The sequence below is a fragment of the Toxorhynchites rutilus genome, chromosome 3, assembly GCF_029784135.1.
Source record: "Toxorhynchites rutilus septentrionalis strain SRP chromosome 3, ASM2978413v1, whole genome shotgun sequence".
Classification (NCBI taxonomy): domain Eukaryota; kingdom Metazoa; phylum Arthropoda; class Insecta; order Diptera; family Culicidae; genus Toxorhynchites; species Toxorhynchites rutilus.
Genome location: NC_073746.1, coordinates 9,338,803 through 9,360,247, shown reverse-complemented (window position 1 = coordinate 9,360,247; position 21,445 = coordinate 9,338,803). Strand labels below are relative to the sequence as shown.

Genomic DNA, 21,445 nt, shown 5'->3' with positions numbered 1-21,445 from the left:
ATCCCCCCCTTATAAAACCCCCCCTCCTTATTTGCAAAAAAACTCAGACAGCCAGTTTTCGCAAGCCTCTTTTGAGACCAACTTATTATCACCAAGAGCGTTTTGCATAGACCGGAAGAGATGATAATCACTTGGAGCCAGGTATGGACTATACAGTGGGTGCAATAGGACATCCCATCCGAGCTCCCGTAGTTTCTGGCGGGTCATCGAAGATGTGTGAGGCCGAACGTTGTCCTGGTGGAAAACAACACCATTCCTATTGATCATTTCTGGTCGCTTCTGGTCAATCGCCTGCTTCAAACGGTCGAGCTGCTCACAGTAGAGAACCGAGTTGAAGGTCTGGCCATAGTTGAGCAGCTCATAGTGGATGATTCTTTTCCAATCCCACCAAACACACAGCAAAACCTTCCTGGCCGTCAATCCGGGCTTGGCGATGGTTTGGGCCGGCTCATCGCGCTTCGACCACGACTTTTTTCGCTTTAGGTTGTCGTACGTGATACACTTTTCATCACCAGTCACCATCTTCTTCAAAAATGTGTCGAGTTCGTTCCGTTTCAGCTGTGCATCGCAGGCGTTGATTCGGTCCAAAAGATTTTTTTGCGTCAACTCGTGTGGCACCCATACATCCTGCTTTTTTTTTGGAATCCAATCTTCTGCAAATGGTTCCAAACGGTTTTATGGTCTATACCCAGTTCCTGGCCAATCGAGCGAGTACTCACTCTACTTGGATGATTTCAGCGATTTTATCGGTTTCCACGACGATTGGCCTACCAGTAAGGGGATGTATCTTCGACAGCCACTACACCAGAACGAAATCGATCAAACCAACGCTGTGCTGTGCGAAGCGTTATAGTATCGGGTCCACAATCTACACGATTTTTTTCGGCCGCCTTCGTTGCAGTTTTACCTCGCAGATAAAAACGTAAAATATGGTGAATTTCTTGCTTGGTGGGCTCCATCTTTGACGCGCTATAACTTGAGACTGAAAAGGACAATCACAACACTGTCAAAACGACACTTGTAGCACAGATTGTCGTCTTTAAATAGCCGTATAGGATGACCCGATGCGATAAGTACAACACAAGATATGTTTAAGTGTTGCCATATATTGACAATTTACGACATTTCTTTTTCCCCAACCCAATATTCTTGAATCAACCGTCACGTAGTTATGATATCTGTGGATTAACTGTAGGATGTTATGATACTTGTTACATACTTAATCGTGTTTTGATGTTTGATACACAGTTGAATAAAAAAAGTTATATGTTTAACATCAATTACATTAATTTACATAATTTTGAGCGTAATGAGTAATGTAGATCTGCCTACAATCTTGAAAAGTTCCACTCCGCTTCAACTCCGTAGCATTGCAATTAATATAATTTGATTTGACTTTTCTGTTATTGTGTTATATTATATAAGTTTCATATTAGACGATATAAATAGACGTTTGTGGTGCTTTATATTGCATCTTTGAGCGTAGCTTATTTATACTCTACATTGAAAGTGAAAGCGTTATAAACAAAACAAACCGTTCACTATACAACAAGAACAGCTTTTAAAGCGGTATGATGGTTTTTGGAATTTTAATGTTGTCAATAAAAATTGTTTCATTAATTTTCATTCCCAAATGTTCCATATCCTCTCATTAACGTTGATTCAAATTCACCTTCAATCTTTCTGAATTGGCCGTGTGAAGCCATCACTTGAGTCCGTTGCACACATTTGCTCATCATAATAAAATGATTACATGTTTTCCTAGAATCACCTCTTCATGTAAATTTCTTCAAGATTGAAAAAAAAACTCATTATAAGATGACGGTATCGCGCGACATCACTCTAGGCTGTGAATGGCATGCAACATTTGAATAAATGTAGAGCACTATTCGTGAATGAGTTTCCGCATGGCTGCTCAAGGGAACTCCCTCTCATTGTAATATTCATTTTCCCACCGGCACCGGCCGGGTTCTTACGGCTATTTCTATCATTTATTTCCTCCAGTTGGCATTGTTTCGGAAAATGTGTTCTTCCTCTCTCGAATAAATAATAAACCATTTCGCAGCTGTAAAAGCGTCCGAACAATGTGTTTATGTGTGTATGTGTGTGTGTGTGTGAAAATAATTCACCGCAAATCAGCCGCAGCGAATGCGAACGGGGCTCGAGCAACCTATCACGACACATTTCGAAATGTTCCAACAATTGGCATCTCGCGTGCTCGAGCCTCTTTCCAGCCAGCATCGCATCGTGTATCATCTAATCGAAAGACTTCAACGGGTGCAGCGACAGCCCTTCGCTCACTCGGCTCGGCGAAACTGGGCGAAGCGAAGAAAAACCTAATGGTTGATTACGTAATTTAACTTAAATGGCAAAAAAACTGTGCTTCACTCGTTACTACTATCGGAAACTCATCGAGCTTTTCCCGCTAGTAGAGAAACCATTGTTGCTTTTTTGCTGCTGACATTTCAGCTCCGCATGAGTTTTTTTTTCGCGTCTCCTAACATAACTGAAGGGAATGTTTATAATAGCGCACAAGAACAGAAGATGAGCGTTCAGATTGAGGCAATCATAGCCGCATTTAACGGTTGATGGGATAGTTTCCACAGAAGGGTAGCGGGATCGGGTTTGATGATGAGAGTGGCCAGCTTCGAGGGCCGGGGAGAAATGTTTCTTCATCATGAGCAGATTAGCTTAGCGGGACCGAAACATCGACCTCTCACAAGTTCACCTGTATCATTGTTCAACTTTGCTGTCATAGTTGATGCACGTGTAGTAATCGCACACGTTTTTCACACATTGTGTGACGCTAGGGGGCACCGAGTAGCTACCGGAAGTAGGGGTACTTTTACACAGCAAGGTTTCCTGATACGAAAATAAAGATTAATGATGATGAGGTTGGTGCTCGTGATTAGCTGAGTGGGAGCGTCTAGTGTACCATTAACGAGTAACACAAATTGAACATCTTACAGAACTGTTTTTCCTGAATTTCCTGAATCCGGCCTTCAAACTGATTTTCCTAAATTCGGCTTTTAAACTAACCTTACTGTAATTCTTAGTTTACTTATTACGGTGTATATGAACATGACTTAGAGACATCAGCCCTCGGGTGATGAAAAGTGATGAATCGTGTTTAATCATTTTGATGCGGTCCGTCAATATAAAATTCTCATAAATTTGTCTACCATTAATAGCAACAATAAGGATTTACCGGTTTACTGCATTGCAGCGTAGAATAGACTTTCTGCTTCGCCGCTCAAATCATCAAACGTTTATTCCCGCAAAGCGGAACCACCTGAACGTCATAGCTTCTGTGTGATGACACGGAGATCGTCTCGCTTCTTGTAGTATTCATCACATCATCCAGCCGAGATCGTTCGATCGTTGAGGCAACGACGCGAATGTCGTGCTTGGGAAAAGCGAAATTAAGCCACAGAGACCATATCATACAGAGAGGTCGGTAATTATCGGGGATTTGTTTTGTTTGGCTTTTTAGCGTAACGCGAAAATGATGACGAAAAGGCCATATCCGCATCGAATTGCATTCTTGTTGATTGCCAATGAGCTCTACATGAAAGAGGCCGTCAGTTTTGCAGCCTATTATTTAATCGAAAAGTCTAAACAGTTTCTGATGTGTTTGTTTTGGATCACAGTTAACGTTCCCTGTGGAACTTTTGCCGTCTCAACGTATGCGCATTAATTAGCGTCATTTATTAATACTTAGTTGAGATTACTTAATCCAAATAACACGCCTTGAATGTATTCCGAGGGGCAAGCTCTAGAATACGCGTGACCACAGCGCAAGTCGAAGGGAATATCTTTGACGAAAAATCCCCCGTCCAGAACGGGAATCGAACCCGAACACCCGGCATGATAATGTGAGACGCTAAACACTCGGCCTCGGGTGCGCCTACGTGCCTAACGTAAAAAAAACTTTGGTAAATTTTAACAGGTGGAGGAAAACGGTAGCATGTACACATCAAGCACTTTGATTGTCAGAAAATGTGAGTTTTTCGATCGTGGTTTTAAGGTTTTTTCCGCTGATTAAACAAACTTTTCGTGTATTGTGCAGTAAAGTTCTGTTCGCCCAAGGAAGAGGAAAAAGTCACAGGAGGATTGTGTAGGAGACACGACCGCGTAGTTGACGTAGGATTCCGTTAGGCATTCTGTTGTTTTGGATATGTTTGAAGAATTACATTGTTAAACTATTCGATAAGGATTTGTTGGTCCGGAAAAGGGTCGTTGTTATTAGGGTTGTTAGGTATTGTTTGTTCACAACCGAGTGATGATAACAGAAGGATGGTTATTAGACATTGGATGGTACGTATCACGACAGAAGATGCCAAAGTGGAATGGGATATGATGAAAGCCGCCCTCTGTGGCTGCGCCTGACGCTCCGAGTGCTGAACGAAAATTCAGCAACCGAAACCACGCCCATCGAAATTGCGCAACAATACAAACCGCTATAAAAGTGACGAGCACGAAGCGCTCCACGTTCAGTTTTCATTGCACCACCAAGCAATATTCCGAAATCATCGTGCAGAGTGCAGTTTGACGTCGACCACCGAGCAGTAAGGAGCAGCAATAATAACCACAGCAGCAGCAGCAGCAACAGTAGCAGCAGAAGGAGAACAGCAAAAGGGGTACAGTTGCATCTCTCCGACGGTGCAGCTATCCGTGCGAACGCAGTGGTGTAAATTCTAATCCGAAAATAAAATACTTTTATTATTAATCGAGACACCATTCGTTGGTCCTTATAACGTTGAATACCTGAGTCACAATTATCACGAGCAGTTCATTTAAGAACTACCCTTGAAGAGTTTAAGTTTTCCAGCGAGTGATAATTGTGAAAATAATTTGACGGGTTGCGCCTGCGCCCGCACAGTGGCCCTGAACGAGATGTCTCCTGTGTGATGTATGGATAAAATGAAGAAGCAAAACTCATGGAACTGCTTCTTTTTTCCAATTTTTCTCGTCGCATGAACTATCCTTGGAAGAAAAATATCGTTTCATATTTCAAGTCATTTTAACACAACCGCTACCATATACAATTTTACACTTACAATTGTGCTTAAAGTTTTACAATGCACGATCGGTCATTGATATGATTTTTTTCGAAGCAACCAACATAAAAGTTCCAATTTTAAATTTTATTTATATTCTACCAAACATAAGTTCTATACAGATCATTGAAACATCATTCTTCAATCAATCCATCGAAAGATTCTTATTGGAACGAAAATAATAAAAAAAAAACAGGAAGTGGATTATATCTATGGTATAACCGCAAGGGTGACGTAGGACTATCGTTGATTTAGAGATCATTTGTATGAAGTTGAATCTGAATTCATTCTGAATGAATGAATATTTGGAGAACTTCGAAAACGAGAGCGTTACGTTGGAGGCACAAGGTTTTATGCATCCAATATTGGATACGGAAATATCCTACTGATGGGGAAGAATAATCTTCAGAAGCTATCCTGTTGATTGCGATTGATTGAAAAATCACAAAACCTAATGTATTTGGCCACAGTGTTACATGGATAGAAAACATTAAAATAAACTCTTTCATATGAATGTAATTTTAAATTCCCAGAGGAACTGGCAGATTATTTTCAGTAACGATTAGATATTTCCACATTTTCCTCGATACTGGAAGCCCACCAGTGGTTAATGCTAACTCGATAACCATCTGTTAATAGCACTTGATTGAAACATATTTGGTCACAGTGTTACATGGATAGAAAACATTCAAATAAACTCTTTCACATGAATGTATTTTTAAATTCCTAGAGGAACTGGCAGATTATTTTCCGGGTCTTTCTCGATCCAAACGGAAAGAATTCCGTGCGTGTATGTGTGTGTGTGTAGCGGCTGCTTCGAGATCTTCCCGGGGAACCGTTTGTAGCATCACTCTCCTCCTGATGGATTCCCTTCTGGCCTAAGGTGCACAAACAGGCTCTTGGTGACACCGTTCATCCGCGCTTTCATGATAAATGAAGAGCTTCACCACAACAGCGACAACATGCTCCAATCGCTGTTCAATTAGAACTGAGTGGATTTCCGAGCGGCGCTCGCTTATATACCGATTGGTGATTTCAATAGCCTGTTTTGAAAGCAAATTTAAGACTATTGAAACAAGTTTTTGGATCAGAAAGTAACAAGTATAGAACGCGTAGACATTTTATCTTTCGAATGAAGTGTTTATCATACCATTTCGTTCAGTTGTTTAGGAGCTATTAACACTCAAAATCTCGGTCTCCGGCGTAACGCTTTCGTTTTCGAAACTTTGATTTTACACCCCGGTATAGAAATGAAAGACGTAGTCCTACGTCAAAAAACACTCCTTCATCGCTCCCAACTTATTCGCCAGCAGGTATGCAATCAGCAATGCCCACGCTAGTCACAATGAACACTATCCAATTTTGCGCGTCATTTGCTGAACTATCGACCACGAGGGTATTTATATGCTGATTTCCCTCAGGTACCTTGAATTTGAAATCTCTGGTAGGGAATACATGTCGGTGGAAACAAAAGCTCCCCCTGCGTTCATGTATTTGTAATGCCGATTTTCCCCGGGCAGCTTGGTTTTGATGTCTCTGTTAGGGAACACACTTCGGTGGGAACAAAAGTCCCCTTTACTATTTGCAATGCCGATCCGTATCTTCAATTTCGACCAATTAGAACGAGCTATTTCCGTTTGAAGATTTTTCGATTGTTTGATAGTTACTTTCATATAATATATTATTTTATTAATTGTGATGAACTCTTATGGAGTGCTCGGATCGATTGATGCAAATATTTCGTAAATCCATCAGGAAATAACTGACCAATAATTGTTGGTACATGAGCCGCTGCATGTGTCGTCAATTTCTAATCAGAAGTGGGTATTTCCATTAGGATAGTGGTTGAGATTTTTCAATTGTTCGATAATTAGCTTCATGACATATACTATTTTATTCTATTGAAAAAATGTTCTGGAGTGCCGAAATCGATTGACGCAAAAATCACATAAATCCATTATGAAATGATTGAGCAATAAGCGTTTGAAATTGGACAATTTTCACGATGTGCTCGATTTTTGATTTTCAAATTGTACCCCAATATGTTCCCGAAAGACGTAATCCTACGTCAAAATTTGATGATAAAATTAATTGCATTTTAATTTTTGCATGTTGTGTGGGGTGACATGGACACGTTTCTGTAGGATGATTTGGGCCTACAGGTTTGAACGTTTTCTTTTGTCTAATTGATTCCACATGCCGCTGAATTACAAAAAAGGATGGGCAGAAAACGTTGGAAGAAGTAGGAGCTTGGTAGAGCAACGCAGGCCATCAAGGACGGATTTTTTTTGACTAAGCATCGAAAGTGTTTGAAAATGCTTGAACAACAGTGGAAAGATCCATGCAGAATTCGAAATGGTCTCAATGCAATTTCTCTGGTCAGGAATCTGGCCAAGAAACCTGGTATATATCCCGGGACACTGTAACCGATTGTAGCGTTATCCCAAAATACTTTACATAAACATAAGTATGATTTTTTCGATGAAACACACTGGACCAAATCACCCCCAGACGTTCCAAATCACCCCGCATCAAATTTTAATGTCCAAAAATAATCTCTCTTATGTTATGATATTTTTGGTAGTTTAAAGCTTGCTATAATGATTAAACATTATTGATTGAGAGAAAACAAGTGTAGCTAACTGTACAATGTGAATTTACAATTGAGTACAATTTAGATCGTATTGGGTTGAAAATATTAGGCGATTTGCTTAGGGGGTACAAATTCCCCCCATTTCCCCTATAGGTGGACCCGATTATATACGGTCTCCAATTTTCGCTCAGGTATAAAAAAAAGTTTCTTAGTTTTGTATACTTATATTTTATGTTTTTCGAACATAAAATAAGAATTTAATTTTTAATCCTTCTCCTTAAAATCAGAAAACATCTTTCTTGGATGAAGGAAAGCATATATACAGCTTACTAACTTAGTGATTCTCAGATTTTCTTCTAATTTCCATTTTAGGGTGGCCCGGAAAATCATTTTTTCCCTTTTATCCAAAAATGACTTTTTGCAAAAATTCATAACATTTGAACAAGTGAACCACTTTAGATGATCGACATATTAAATTGAAGCCAACAAGCCAATCTTCTTTGAAAACATAACACACTTGCGGGAATATTCGATCCTAGTGGCAAATGTCTAGTCTAGTCACATAGGAATATTGAACAAAGACTCAGACCATGTTAAATATGCAAAATAATAATTCAAAAACGAGAAAAAAACACCTCTCTGATTTTCGGATATATTATGTAAAAAAACTTCAGCTTTCCAGAAAAAATATAAAAAAATATAGCGCCCTCCATCATTAACCAAGAAAACTATGAAAAACTAACTCAATCAATAATTACAAAAACGAAAATCCAAATTTTTCGCAAAAGTAATATTTTTCCAATGAAAACTAATTCATAAGCTTCAATTTGATGTGTCGATCATCTGAATCGGTCCAGTAATTCAAAACTTATGAGTTTTTGTAGTGGAAAAAAGAGGGAAAAGTTCTTTTTTCGAACCATCGGTTAACTTTGAAAAATCATACCTCAAAAACAAAAAAACACATCTCTGATTTTAGGATATGTTATGTACAAAAACCTCAGCTTTCAAGAAAAAATATAAAAGAATAAGGCGCTCTCTATCTTTTCTGAAAAAATATAATGCATTCATGCCGTCTGGTGGAGAATGCTTCTGTTTTGCTGCATCACGTTATTTTGTATCTTTAATGGGGCGTAAGTTTAAAATTTCGAATACGAGAGTATTACGTTTATTGTGCAAGGTGCAAGTTTCTATAAATATGTTCGAAAGTCCATCGAAGTCAAGACTGATTCGACTGATCAGCGGTTGATGCATTTCGTCGGATGGTCGTGAAAGCAATTTGAATATGGTGCTCGCCCTGGCCAACCACAGTTTTTATTTTGCTACCTTGTTGAACGAACGTGCAAGAATTCTAGACTCAGAATCCATTCTTAAAATATAAGCGCGAGGTTAGCAAGTGCAGAGCTTGCCGTAACGGACAGAAGCAAAGCAAAATGTAGATATTCAAAGGACGTACAACCTCAACATTGTTTATTTATTTATCGACATCTTTGACACAAAGCTACATAGATTGGTTAGGTTCAGGGTGTTTTCACGCAACTAGTAAATGCAAATCGATTTTCCTTCATGAAAATCACATGCAATCAAAATGAGTTTGGGTTTGTTGAAAAGCCCCATGTCTCTAGTTACTAATAACGCCATAAGGCGTTCAAATTGTTCATTTATTATATTTTTTAACGATTTCCTTCAAAGAGAAATTATGATCATGCTTTGTCCGAATAATGATCATGGTTTGTCCGGTTTTAGAAATCACCATTTTTGAATGAACAAATTGTAATTTTTCAAGTAGATGTTGCATTTCTCATTGCTTGAGTTTACTGTCATCATATTGATCCATTCATAATTCTTCAGAATATTGCCTTTTCTTGGGCATTTTAAAGGTAAACATCATTCGACACAGAGGAAGTTTATTGCTGCTTCGAGCGATAGACAACAAAACAAACAAACTGCAGCGCGCCAAGTGGTTGCCATAGTAATCATAATCCGGATGTTATGATTTGATGCCAAATTACCCTATTATCACGGTGTTTTTGATGCAAAAACAGAAGTAAATGATTTTGAAGTACTTCATTTCACTTTTGACTGTTAATTGGTGTTGATGAAAAGCTATCTGAACCATGCCGTTTTGAAAATATATTCCTCAAACCATCAAAGTTACGAGTTGAAAAATTACATGACGCGTTCCGTAATTCCATCCATCCAGCATGAAGAAATTCTATTAAAGTTGGATTTCTTTTTATTAAAGAAGTTCTCTCCTGAAGAAGTGAAACTCATGGCATAAGCTTCCACATTAATTTTTGGACCCGCAGCTGGAGATGAAATTTTTATGGTTTGGGGAGAATTTTCTCAAAAAGGCCTGGTTTAGATAGTTTACCATCAACACGAATGAACAGTCAGAAGTGCAACGAAGTACTTCAGAATCATTTACTGCTGTTTTTAACATCAAAAACAATATAATAATTGGGCAATTTGGCATCAATTCATAAAATCCGGAAAATCATGACATGGTATGATGAATAGGGCCTTCAGATTCTGGACTGGTAAGCTTGTTTACAAGATCAAAACCTATTAAGAACTTCCGAGGAGTGATCGTATGAATAGTAGATGCAGCTTACAGGCGGTATAAGTGATTTGAAGATCTTACAATATGGCGCAATTTGGTCAAACCCACCTCAAATGGCTCGTTTGAACTGATTGAGAACTAAAGAGAACCTAAGAGTTAGAAACTAACTGTAATTCATGTGAAATTGACGTTAATTTTTTAAAGGAGTGAGAGTTTTCCCATCTGGTACTATAGTTATGAAACACAGGATTTTTAGATTTTGAATATTTCGCGCCTGAGAAAAACAATAAAGCCAGTCTTTTAAATGAAGATAGTTATTCTGTCCTACACTATATACTTCAATTCAACCGACTTCTATCATATCTTTGGAAACTCAGAAAAAATGAGTGGATATATAGATGTGAAACGCAGTGTACACTTAAAAACTACCTTGTTAAAATGTTAAAAGCGTCGGTTTTCATACCTTTATGCGGAGATTGGTTGTGTATGATAGAATCACACACTCTTGTTTAGGGCCACTGAAACTAAAGAGTAATTTCAGAAATGTCAATGCATTCTAAAATAATATCCGAAGTAATCAAAAGCGATTCGATTCGTACCGGATTCTCTGTTGCCGTGTTGCCTGGGTGTTCCTTCAAGCGGTGCAAATGTGGTTTTGCCAAAAGTCTCTGAAAAACTATTTGTATATTCAGAACCATAATAATGTGATAATGTTTGCACCAATGAGCAATGTGAAAATTTAAAAAAATTCTAAAAAATTTCGGTTTCGATTTTTTTTATTTATTTAAAACGGGGATGAATCTGAGAGGCTCAGGTGTCTTTTAGAACAGGGCTTCATGACACGCCATGCTTATGGATTGAACGCCGTAATTTATTAGCCAACGGAAGCCACCTATCCAAACACCATAACGCTAGCAGGATGCTTGGTCAGATACACGTTTTATGCTCGTCAGCCACGTCTTCTACCGGGAGAGGAATAATATATCGATCGGTTCTGGAATTTGTTACGGGATCGACGGTAAAAATGCTCTCGTCGGTGAACAGGATTAGAGTAATGCGGGGCAAAGGCGCGCATTAGCCATTTTGAAGCAAACGAGCATAAAATTTCGACAACAGTGTAGTCGTTTGATACATTACTACATCAGCAGCTCACACATATAAAAAAAGATACATTTCATGAAAGTGGCAGGTAAAAAGTTATGAGGTAAAAAGAGTTCTGCGATGTTTTGATCCAATTATTCCAGTTTTGGAGAATAAACTGGAAAGTATTCCAGTTTTGGAGAATAAACTTGGAAAGAAAGTTTTTCTAAAATAACTGGAAAGTTCGAAACTACACTGTCAAGGAAACCTTCATTCTATAGTAGATGATAGTGCGTATTCGTTTTTGAGAAAAAGTTCAACAGCTTTTTTTTTAAATTCGATTAGTTCAAAAATTGCTTGTGGGGCAAAGGTGCGCAGTGGCTGTGGGGTAAAAACTCGCACTAGCGTTTTGCTCTGACAAAAAAATTATAAAATTTTTAACGGGACCCACAAGAAGAAAAGTGATTTGAAGAAATGCACTCCAGAAATGCTCAAATGGCCCGACAGCGGCTTCGGGAGGGAGTCTCGGATTGTCGGATTGCGGCAGACCTCATTATTTCTGAATCAGCTCTGAGGAAGAGGCTCATATTAGAAAGTGATTTATGATTTGAATCTTCTACTTCTATTTCTACTTCTGCTGGAATGTGTCAGCGAGCACCTAGTGCGGTTCAGATAGGTATTTACGAGTGAGCAGCCTGAGGATCTGCAGGCCACTGGACAAAGTTTTCTATGGTATGGCTCTCAAAGATTTACGACGCATGGCGTTCGATTTTTCGGAAGCCAACAACCTCCAGCACAAATTAAACAAAGTTGCAAAATTAGCATGGAGAGATTGGGCTTCTAGCTTCATGTGGAACCACCGTCTGTTTCTTCGAACAGCGCAACGAAGCAACAGCGCTCCAAGTGTCGGAATCCTCAGAACCGAAATCCAAGATGAAGAATGAAAATAAACAATTGCTTAAAAATAATTCAAAATGAATTTCTTATGAAAAATGTTTTTATTTTCACCATGCATTCAATTCAATAACGGTTATGTTTCGTTTATGTTTATGTTTTCACACTCAACTACAAATCAATATTGTTTTTTTTTTCGACAATGAGTTTCAAATAAATCAAGTGGAGGTAACTTTGTATTTATAAACTTGATCTATATAAATAAAAATGGTGTCCGTTCCTCACGATTTAACTCAAGAACGGAGCCACGGATTTAAACAGTCAGTATTAGGATTGATACATCTTAGTCTGCATCAGGTTTATATGTCAAAAAAGAAATTATATACCGCGAATATAGATTAGGTACATAAAAATAATTTCTGTGGGAACTTGTGTTCAAAATGATTTATATCAATATATCAATTGTTGGTGAGACGAAGTTCGCTGGGTCAGCTAGTTTGTCAATAAAAACGAATTATGTTTCAAATGTTGGACATTTTCGGATATCTTATATTGTCAGTCTATTTCCTCCCAAAAATTTCCACGTGGTATGTTCGATCATAACATCCACTCTTCTCACCCATAAAAAAAAGAATAGAACACCCCCCTCCTGCCTACTGGTCGGTGCCTACACTCTCTAGTAATGATGCTTCTCCCGCTTCTGATGATAAAGCATTTATTTTTGGTATAAGTTATCTCAGTAGTTCAATTCAGTGACTAGAGATAATATCAGCCACTGCGTTTACATAATTTTAAAACATAATGCTAGTAATGAATCACAAAATATAGGTTTAAAAATAACCTCGGTAGTCGCGATTTAATAATATTTTGATAGATAATACAAGTTTTAGTTTTAGCGAAATTAAAAGCATTTCCTCGGTGATCTTTTCCGGTTAAGAATATATTGTCGATTGGAGAAATTTTAAAAGGGTTTCTTAGCGACTTTCTCAGGTTGAAAATTGACCCTTGGTCTCCTCGATTGAATAAAAATATATAGATCAAGAGTTTTTAAAGGAGTTTTTATGGCCTTCTCAGGTCAGGAAAAATATCTATGTACTACGCACGACGAATAACGAAATGCATGACCGATCCGATTAGAATGTATTATAGCTGAGAGTTCACGTTTTTAGAATCACATCACTTACCACGGTGAATCCTAACTTTTGTTAACCATTCCCACTAACAACTATCCCTTCCATGATAAACGCTCGGGAACCACGCTATAGAGGCGACCCTTCTGGCCTTCGGGTGGCGAATATCATACTAACATTCCTTCCCTTCCCCTGGTAACTGTAAGGACGTGGCCGGCGTCGTTATTGACCATTTAAAGCTCGAATCACCGAAAATTGCACAACGAGAATGATTTACTAGTCTAAAGTGTCATTCTGTGTGTTCTTTGTGCAATTTGGTTGGTTCAGGTCAATCACGGAGAGCAACTACGAATTGTACAGTCTACCCAAGCTCAAGCTCAAGCTCAAGCTCAAGTTATCTCAGTAGTTCAATTCAATAAGTGCGCACCTTTGCCCCCACAGTGGGGGCAAAGGTGCGCATTTGTCTTTCTGTATTAAAATAGGTATTTGTTCAATTACAAACACAACTCGATAAATACTTGTGATACGTTTCGAAGGTAATATATATAGTTACAATTTGGTAAGCAAACGGAATTTTATTTGCTTTTATTTCAAGAGTTATTGGACGACAACAGTTAGGTGCGCAGGTGCGATAGAGTAATCTCTATCGGATTTTTTCGTTTGAGGAAGTTCAAGATTTTCTTACATCGCTCGTCACTTAGCTCCCGGATGAGGTTGGTAATCATGTGAGTTTTTTCCGTGCCTTTTCACGATCCACAGGGACACTCCCACGACGATTGAAATGTCTTTTGATATTTCACGCATGCGGTAGCCATTGCCATTTTAAATTTTTTATCCTGAGATCTGACCGAATTCGTTCTTCGCATTGGTTTCATCGGCCATGAGCAAACACCCGCCGAGTTTGGTCACCAGCTGATCGTACACTTCTGTTCAAGCCTTAAACTTTAAAGGGATAGGTTTGGTGGTTTGCTTAGTACAAGTTTGAACTTTTATTGAGACGATTTTTTCGCACTCTACTGATCTACGGAATGACAACATGTACTATTGTTTTTATTGATGTTGTCAACACATATGAGCTTCATATGAAACTTCAGAAACTGTCTACTAGGGGCGATACACATTATTCTTCTATAGGGCAGAATCGGGGACAATTGGATGGATTGAGGTTCTTGTCACGATACCACAGGACAGTCTTCAACTTTAGTGAAGACTCGCCGAATTGGACCGATACTTCGCAGGTTGTTTTGTGCGTTATTATGAAAACATCCGTTTCTTTGGTATTCGTTCCATATGTACAACTACCTTGCCAAATCATAAGCTTCTGAGCAAATTTATCCATGAACGTGACTATGAATCAACTGGGGACATCTCATCGTAAATTTTTTGACCAGAAACTTAAGTTCCAACGTCAATGAGCAGACCCGCTTGAAGCCTCATCCGATTCAAGGCGCCTAGAAGTATATCCTAAGGTGGGCCAACTTGCTAAAACCACTCTTCAGCCATATTGGAAGTCTACTGTGTTTTGTTTGTAAACAAAATATAATACGCTAGTGCCGAAGCTCGCTCGTGATCAGTCTGTCTCTTTCGCGCTACAAGCAAATAATTCCCCTTCTGCTTTCTTCCGTACTGTTTTCATATCCCACTCCCCTAACCAACTTAGTGACGAAACGGCCTCACCTAGTACCATAGACCCGTCTTGATCCGAATCATTCAATTTCCGAGCACGAGTGTTGGTCACCAGACTCCACTTCAATGTCTTGTTTGGTTGCATGCAGGGTTACCAACCTTCCAGTTTTTCCTGTATATTGCCAGTTTTTTTTCAAGCATGCCAGCAAAACAGCCAAAGGCCAAAAATCTCCAGTTTTTTTTTGTGATTTTTTAGAGATTTAAACTTTAAACGTACTTCTCAAAATTATATTTTTTCTTTCAGTTGTGACAATCCTACTCCACTTCACTCACATCGAAGACCTTTATGATGATAATCGTTTTTCTTGATCTATATCTTTATATATCTAGTATAAGCACACAGAAGTAGGGTACGGTGTTTTCTCACTAATTTGACTCATTAAATATTCACTCCAATCAGCAAAATTATGCCAATTTGGATAATGTTTATGTAGATGATCAATGAATATTTGTCAGTATGTAAAATTTTACACAACGCCGAAGCTGATTTCAAGACCAATAAAGTATAAAGTCTCCCATTAATTTTAATTAATCTCTCTGTAATTTTAATTTGAATGATCCTTTAATTATCAATGTGGCGATAATTGATCCAACCATTGTCATAGAAAGGAAGCATATGTATACATTTAGGGAGATCCGAAACCTTGGTTTTACTGACTTCACTGTAAACGAACGCCAGGATGCTACTTTTATGGTAAATTTTTATCCCAAAAAGGTATGACATTAATTTTACTTATCCCAAATTGATAAAAAATAAATTCAACATGCTTGATTCTATCGCATTACTCAGCAACCGTTGAGCGATTGTTTCTAGTATACGATTCGAATTAATCATAACTAGAAAGTAGAAAAGGGACAAAAACTATGCGAGGAATTATAGCCTTCATAAATTATGTAGAAATTAAGAACAATGAAGAAAAATGAAGCAAAGTCAGCATTAGTAAGATTGAACGATCAGAATACAATTTGAACAAAACAAAGCTAAAAAATAGAACAGGAACATAAACATTGCGCGGAATTCCGGCTCTCAAAAATAATGTAGACATGCAAAAAGAACAGTCAGGATTAGTAAGAATGATACAAAATGCAAAACAAATTATAATATTATGAAAATGTATGTTCATAAACAGATTGAGGGAAACTTTTATGAGTTTGTTTTTTTTCGCTATAAAAATTATTCTGAGGGTAATGTAATGGGAGGCAAAGTCCCCATCTAACGAAAATAAGGAACCGAGGCGGTCCCAATTCCTCGAGATGACACAATCCGAGTTGGCCGCCAATCTGCTGTCAGAAGCCTCTCGCTAGCAAACCTGTTTCCACCAATTGTTAGATGAGAATTTCGCTACCATTACATTGGTCTCACAATAAATTCCATTACAAGAAAATTAATTAATAATAAAAATAATGCTCCAATGACGGGAATACGTAAGTACAAGTGCTACATTCTGAGACTGTCACTGTGTACCCTAATATGTATTGTTAATATAAAAAAAGAGAAAAATAAAAAAAATATATTTTTTTTTCCAGTTTTTTTAATTTTTTTCCTGCACGCATACGTTTATTCCGTACTCCGGGCGGCACTATATGTCAATGTGACTTCATTATCTGACAATCCAGGGTTTGGTATACATACATATTACAAGCATCGAAAAAATGTTTTTACTTTTTGATCTGTTTTATTTTCAGTAAAAAACATAGAAAAACACTTTTTTTGTAAATCATTTGGCTGATTATTTCGAAAAACAGCAAGAAACTGCATTTAAATTGTGGTAAACATGAGTTTCCAAAGCTACTATTGATGAGCGTGTTAAAATTTACTCCCGCCTCCCCTATGAATTCTCAGTGGATAATGCTTTGCGACAGCGTCAAGCGAAAACGGTGATTTGCGAAATGCGATGGGCCGGTGACAAAGTCAATACTGATGGTTAGGTGTGAGAATTGGCTCTTCTCATTTTCCACTCAGATATAACAGAAATTCGACTGGACAAATCTCCATCGTAACCTGTGATTGAATGATCAAATAACACAGATAAAAAAGGACAATATCAGTATATCGTTGCTAATTTCTTATGTTTGCGTTCAATTCGAAATGAACGTGTGAAAGACAGCAAAGTATATACGCAGCCTTTTTGATTGAAAAAGATCAGCGAAACATACAAATAATTTTTGGTTGAAAATTATTGCGATCTTATTTTGATTAATCATTAGGTTCATTATATTTTTCATTTGATTCCCATCGAGTGCTTATCTGCGTCAGTGCTAGTCGTGAAAGTCTTAATAATTGCTTTGGTGAAAGATTCTTTCGATGACAAAATTCCTTTGATTTTCATTAGTACAAAAGTATTTATAAATTTGTTACTCAGGAAAGAATAGAAGAGTATTATGTTTAGAACTTCACAAATAATTTATTGAATGAGGTGTAGCTCGTCCATAGTGCTATATGAAACGATAAGGCAAGATAGCTTACTTAGAGAGATCGGGTAATCATCAAATCACGGTGTTGGCTTCGGTACAATTCCATTTCAGTATCTTTTTTTCAGCCCGATAAAGATGTGTGTTACTTGGCTTATGCACGCTATTGATTTGGAGTTTAATTGAATTTTGCTTACTGGAAGTCATCAAGCAAGAAGTGAAGGTGATATGCAAAATTTAAGAAATTTGTCTTTCAAAAATCCGAACCAATATATTTTCAACTTTAATTTTTCAAGGACACATACATTTGTGAACGTGAAGGATGTACGTGCAATGATAATTATCAAAACGAAACGAAACCATTTTGGTGTGTGCCAATCCCCACAAGAATGAGATTCATCGAAATAAATAAAGTAGGTAAATTAATATGAATAAAAAGTATAATCAGAAGATCTCGATTTACCTTAAGTGCTTGTTTACTCATTGTTTGTACAATCAATGAATTGCTCCCGAAATCACGATTGTTTCCGTATGCAACTATTTTACTGTGTTATAACTCACATATAGCACATTCACCTGTTACTTGTTAGACAAATAACTTCACTTTTTTTTTCAAATAACAAGTAAACTCTTTTGAAACAATTATTTTCAACAAGGTTTTAAGGGTGGGAAATGCTTTCTGTCAGAGTCGTCATTAGATTTCAACACCCACCGATTTCACTTTCATTCAATTCTTGAAAACTAATTGCCAACATTTAGAATGTTGATTTGCACAAGCACCTCCAAACACTGTGAAATCGTTTTTCATCAACTCGATGCCACCCACATACTAATCGGGGTACGATTTTTTCACGATCTCCAACTCGGCGACATTTCGACGCTCCAAACTCCACCTGCAGCAGCACACATATAATGACAACTTATTTTCTCATAGCATAACTATTCTTTTTTCCTCTTTTTTTAAGTGTAATCTGTGCATTGTAGTAAGCCACCGCCCCGCACTGAAATGGCACTGTGAAATACATCACCTTTTGCGCTGGAACTGGATCATCACAATGGAAACGACCATAACAAAAAAAAAAATAGCACAAACACACCGCCGCCAGCTGATTCTGTGAATTGCTGCTTCGGAGTTCGCGCGAAGTGGACATTCAATCCGGCGTGGTCATGGCGGGTTCCCCCTCGATATTGGATGGTGGATGGCACTCGATCGGTTGAAAGTGAGCAGCAAGAATCACAAATTGACACACGATCGCGCTAGCTTTTCCGTGGCCCTCGCTTCAGCCTCTGGCGACCCGACCGTCTGTTTGGTTGCACTCAATCGTGTCGATCGAAAACACGAATATGCTAATCGATACGCCAATTTTGATTCAGATTGGTTCGAACCGAATGATACATTCATTCGCTATGTAACTGAAGCTTCTCACAGCAACTGATCCTCGCTCGCAATGGTTAGATATATATTTTCGCAACGATTCTCTGTTATTAACTAAATCATGATAAGATCATCATAAACGTTGGAGCCAATAAAAAGGGGGAAATATGGACGGTAGCGCGAGAGAAAAAATCATTTATGCAAAGGTACATCACCTATACCTTTGGTAATGAGTGGGGAGAGTGGGGTAAATTCGAACAATTCGATTCGTGCGATTTGCTGCTATACCATATCAGTTTCGTTCACTTTCAATTCAAAAATGCATTAATTTCAAACTTGAATGGCGAGACATGGATGAAAATTACGAACGAAATCTCTTGACAATGTTCAGAGAATGCCATCTGAAAGCAAAGATTTAATATGTCCAATCCGCACGGTAGCAGAGTCTCTGATGCTTCTCGTTCTTTTTCGCATGGGATGACAATACACGACGCCATGATTGATTACTCAATTTCTCGCCGCTACTATTGATACTGTCAAGGTTTGAGAAGCCAATATATGCCCAGAACAAATGTATGAAAAAATTAGAATGCGCCCACATTCCTTCAATTTCAACTATTTTAGAGACTGGGAAATCGTATCTTTATATATAATATAAGAGACTTTTTCCCACGTACGTATAACTCATCATCACGGGAGAACGGCTGATCAGATCTACGTCGTCCATATATTTTTTGTGCGACTCTCTTGAGGTATATTCGTTTTTTTACCAACCAAAATATTCTTTAGAAATACATTATATGGCAGAACAACGTTTGCCGGGTCAGCTAGTTGTGTATAAAAAAAAATCTATATATATATATATATATATATAAATGGATTTCTGGAAAAAAAATGGACTCGGAAACTACTGAACTGATCGACATGAAAAATTGGTATGTAGGGGTTTTTGGGGTCGGGGAAGGTTCTTGTGATAGTTCGAGACCCCACTCCCTTCTCTAAGATCCTTGGATGCCATAAAAATGAAACACAAATTTCTGCATTACTCGAGAATTAATCAAGCAAATGAAACCAAATTTGTCATATGGAGGTTTTAGGGCGCAATAAATGTTTCTATGGCGGAAAGACATTCCACCCCCCTCTCTAAGGACGAGACGAAGTTTGCCGGGTCAGCTAGTTGTTAATGAAATTTCAATTTGATTGGTAAACAAATATTACATTGAAATAGAACATGCAAAAAAAAAAAGCAAAATAACCTAGTAACACTCTTATGTTTATCGGATCTGCTTGGATGTGCTCAATAAACAACACTAAAACCCAACGTTACCTCAATTCACCCCATTCTCCCAATATACGATCCGCAGCACCCCGCTTCATTGCGATCATCGAAATAAAAAAGCATTTTTCTCGCTCCGCAAGCCATTAACTATAAGCTTTCGGGATGATGATGACTGATTGGGAAATGCGTTTTCTCCGATGGGAAGCTTTTTGCTTTTGCTGTGCATTGTCTGCTTCGCAAAACAAAACTTCGCCGCCATTGCCGCTGTGCTCTGCTTTGTACGGTATGTAAAAATGTTTGTGGTGCAACTGAACCGTGACTCCGGTATTTTCAGAACACGTTTTTGCAGCGCGGCTCTGTTTTTTTTTCGTTCGTTGCCGTTTATTTATTTTTTTCTATCACCGTTTGTATCATGGCATTGCATTGGTACATCTAATTCTGGCCGTTTTTGTATGGCTGTTATAGAATGATTTATACCATCAATGGGGAATGAGTATGAGAATCCAATCGAAGGCTTACGTTGGCGGATTTGGTTTGGCAATCATCATTTGGATGCGTATAAGCAACCGTCGGTGTGTAATCGTTGCTCGAATTAATGTTGTAGTTACGTTTACATATTATTCAAATTACAAATTGATTTCCATTGTTTGAAAAACGATAGAGTTTTGTATGACGCTCCTCAGTTAGATCAACAAAATATTCATGGATAGAATGTGCAGGAATAAACTTGGCGTGACGTATTAAAAAAGTATGAAAATTATAGCGTTTTACTTAGAAAAGTTGTGACTACACGATTTTTCATAACATTAGAACACCTCAGTTTTTTTTTTCTTCGAGTTCTTACAGAGATGTAAGAGCTGAAATGATGTATATTATGTATTGACTTAAATGTACTATGATTTACAACAAGTTTATAGTTTTATGTAAAATTTAAGTGTACTTCAATGATTTTGTGAGTATATCTTGAAATTAACCTTTTGCTCGGTACTTTGCCCAGCTAGCTCACCTGTTCTTCCTCTCAGGGTCGGCTTCCGATCTCGGGAGGTTTCATACAAGTACGCGAGTTGAGGAACAATTAAGCATCACCGGAATAAAGGGTGTGTCACATCAAATTGCATCACGGAAAAAACGCTGTAGAAATTTAATTTTTAGGAATTATATCTTCAGCTTACGCTTATAATCAGATAATAGTGTATAGATCACGTTGGCCATGCTTCACTGTAAATTTTTCGTAAATTTGGAAAAATGTCGTCGAACGAAAAAGAGCGTCGTGAATTAATCCTGCGTACTCATTTCGAGAATCCGGAGTTGTCACATCTGGACATCGGTAAGATGCTGGGAATCGTCCAATCCACGGTCAGCAGAGTACTAAAACG

The 21,445-nt window shown here is 38.0% G+C and overlaps 1 protein-coding gene across 1 annotated transcript in view; it reads right to left on the bottom strand.

Annotated features, from left to right (window-relative positions):
• LOC129774673 (villin-like protein quail) overlaps positions 1–18,881 on the bottom strand; it is a 65,543-nt gene extending 46,662 nt beyond the window's left edge. Inside the window, exon 1 of the mRNA XM_055778510.1 lies at positions 17,879–18,881. Coding sequence (XP_055634485.1) covers positions 17,879–17,899 — 21 coding nt within the window. The 5' untranslated portion in view covers positions 17,900–18,881. The remainder of the gene's footprint in view (positions 1–17,878) is intronic.
• Between the last annotated feature and the right edge of the window lie 2,564 nt (positions 18,882–21,445).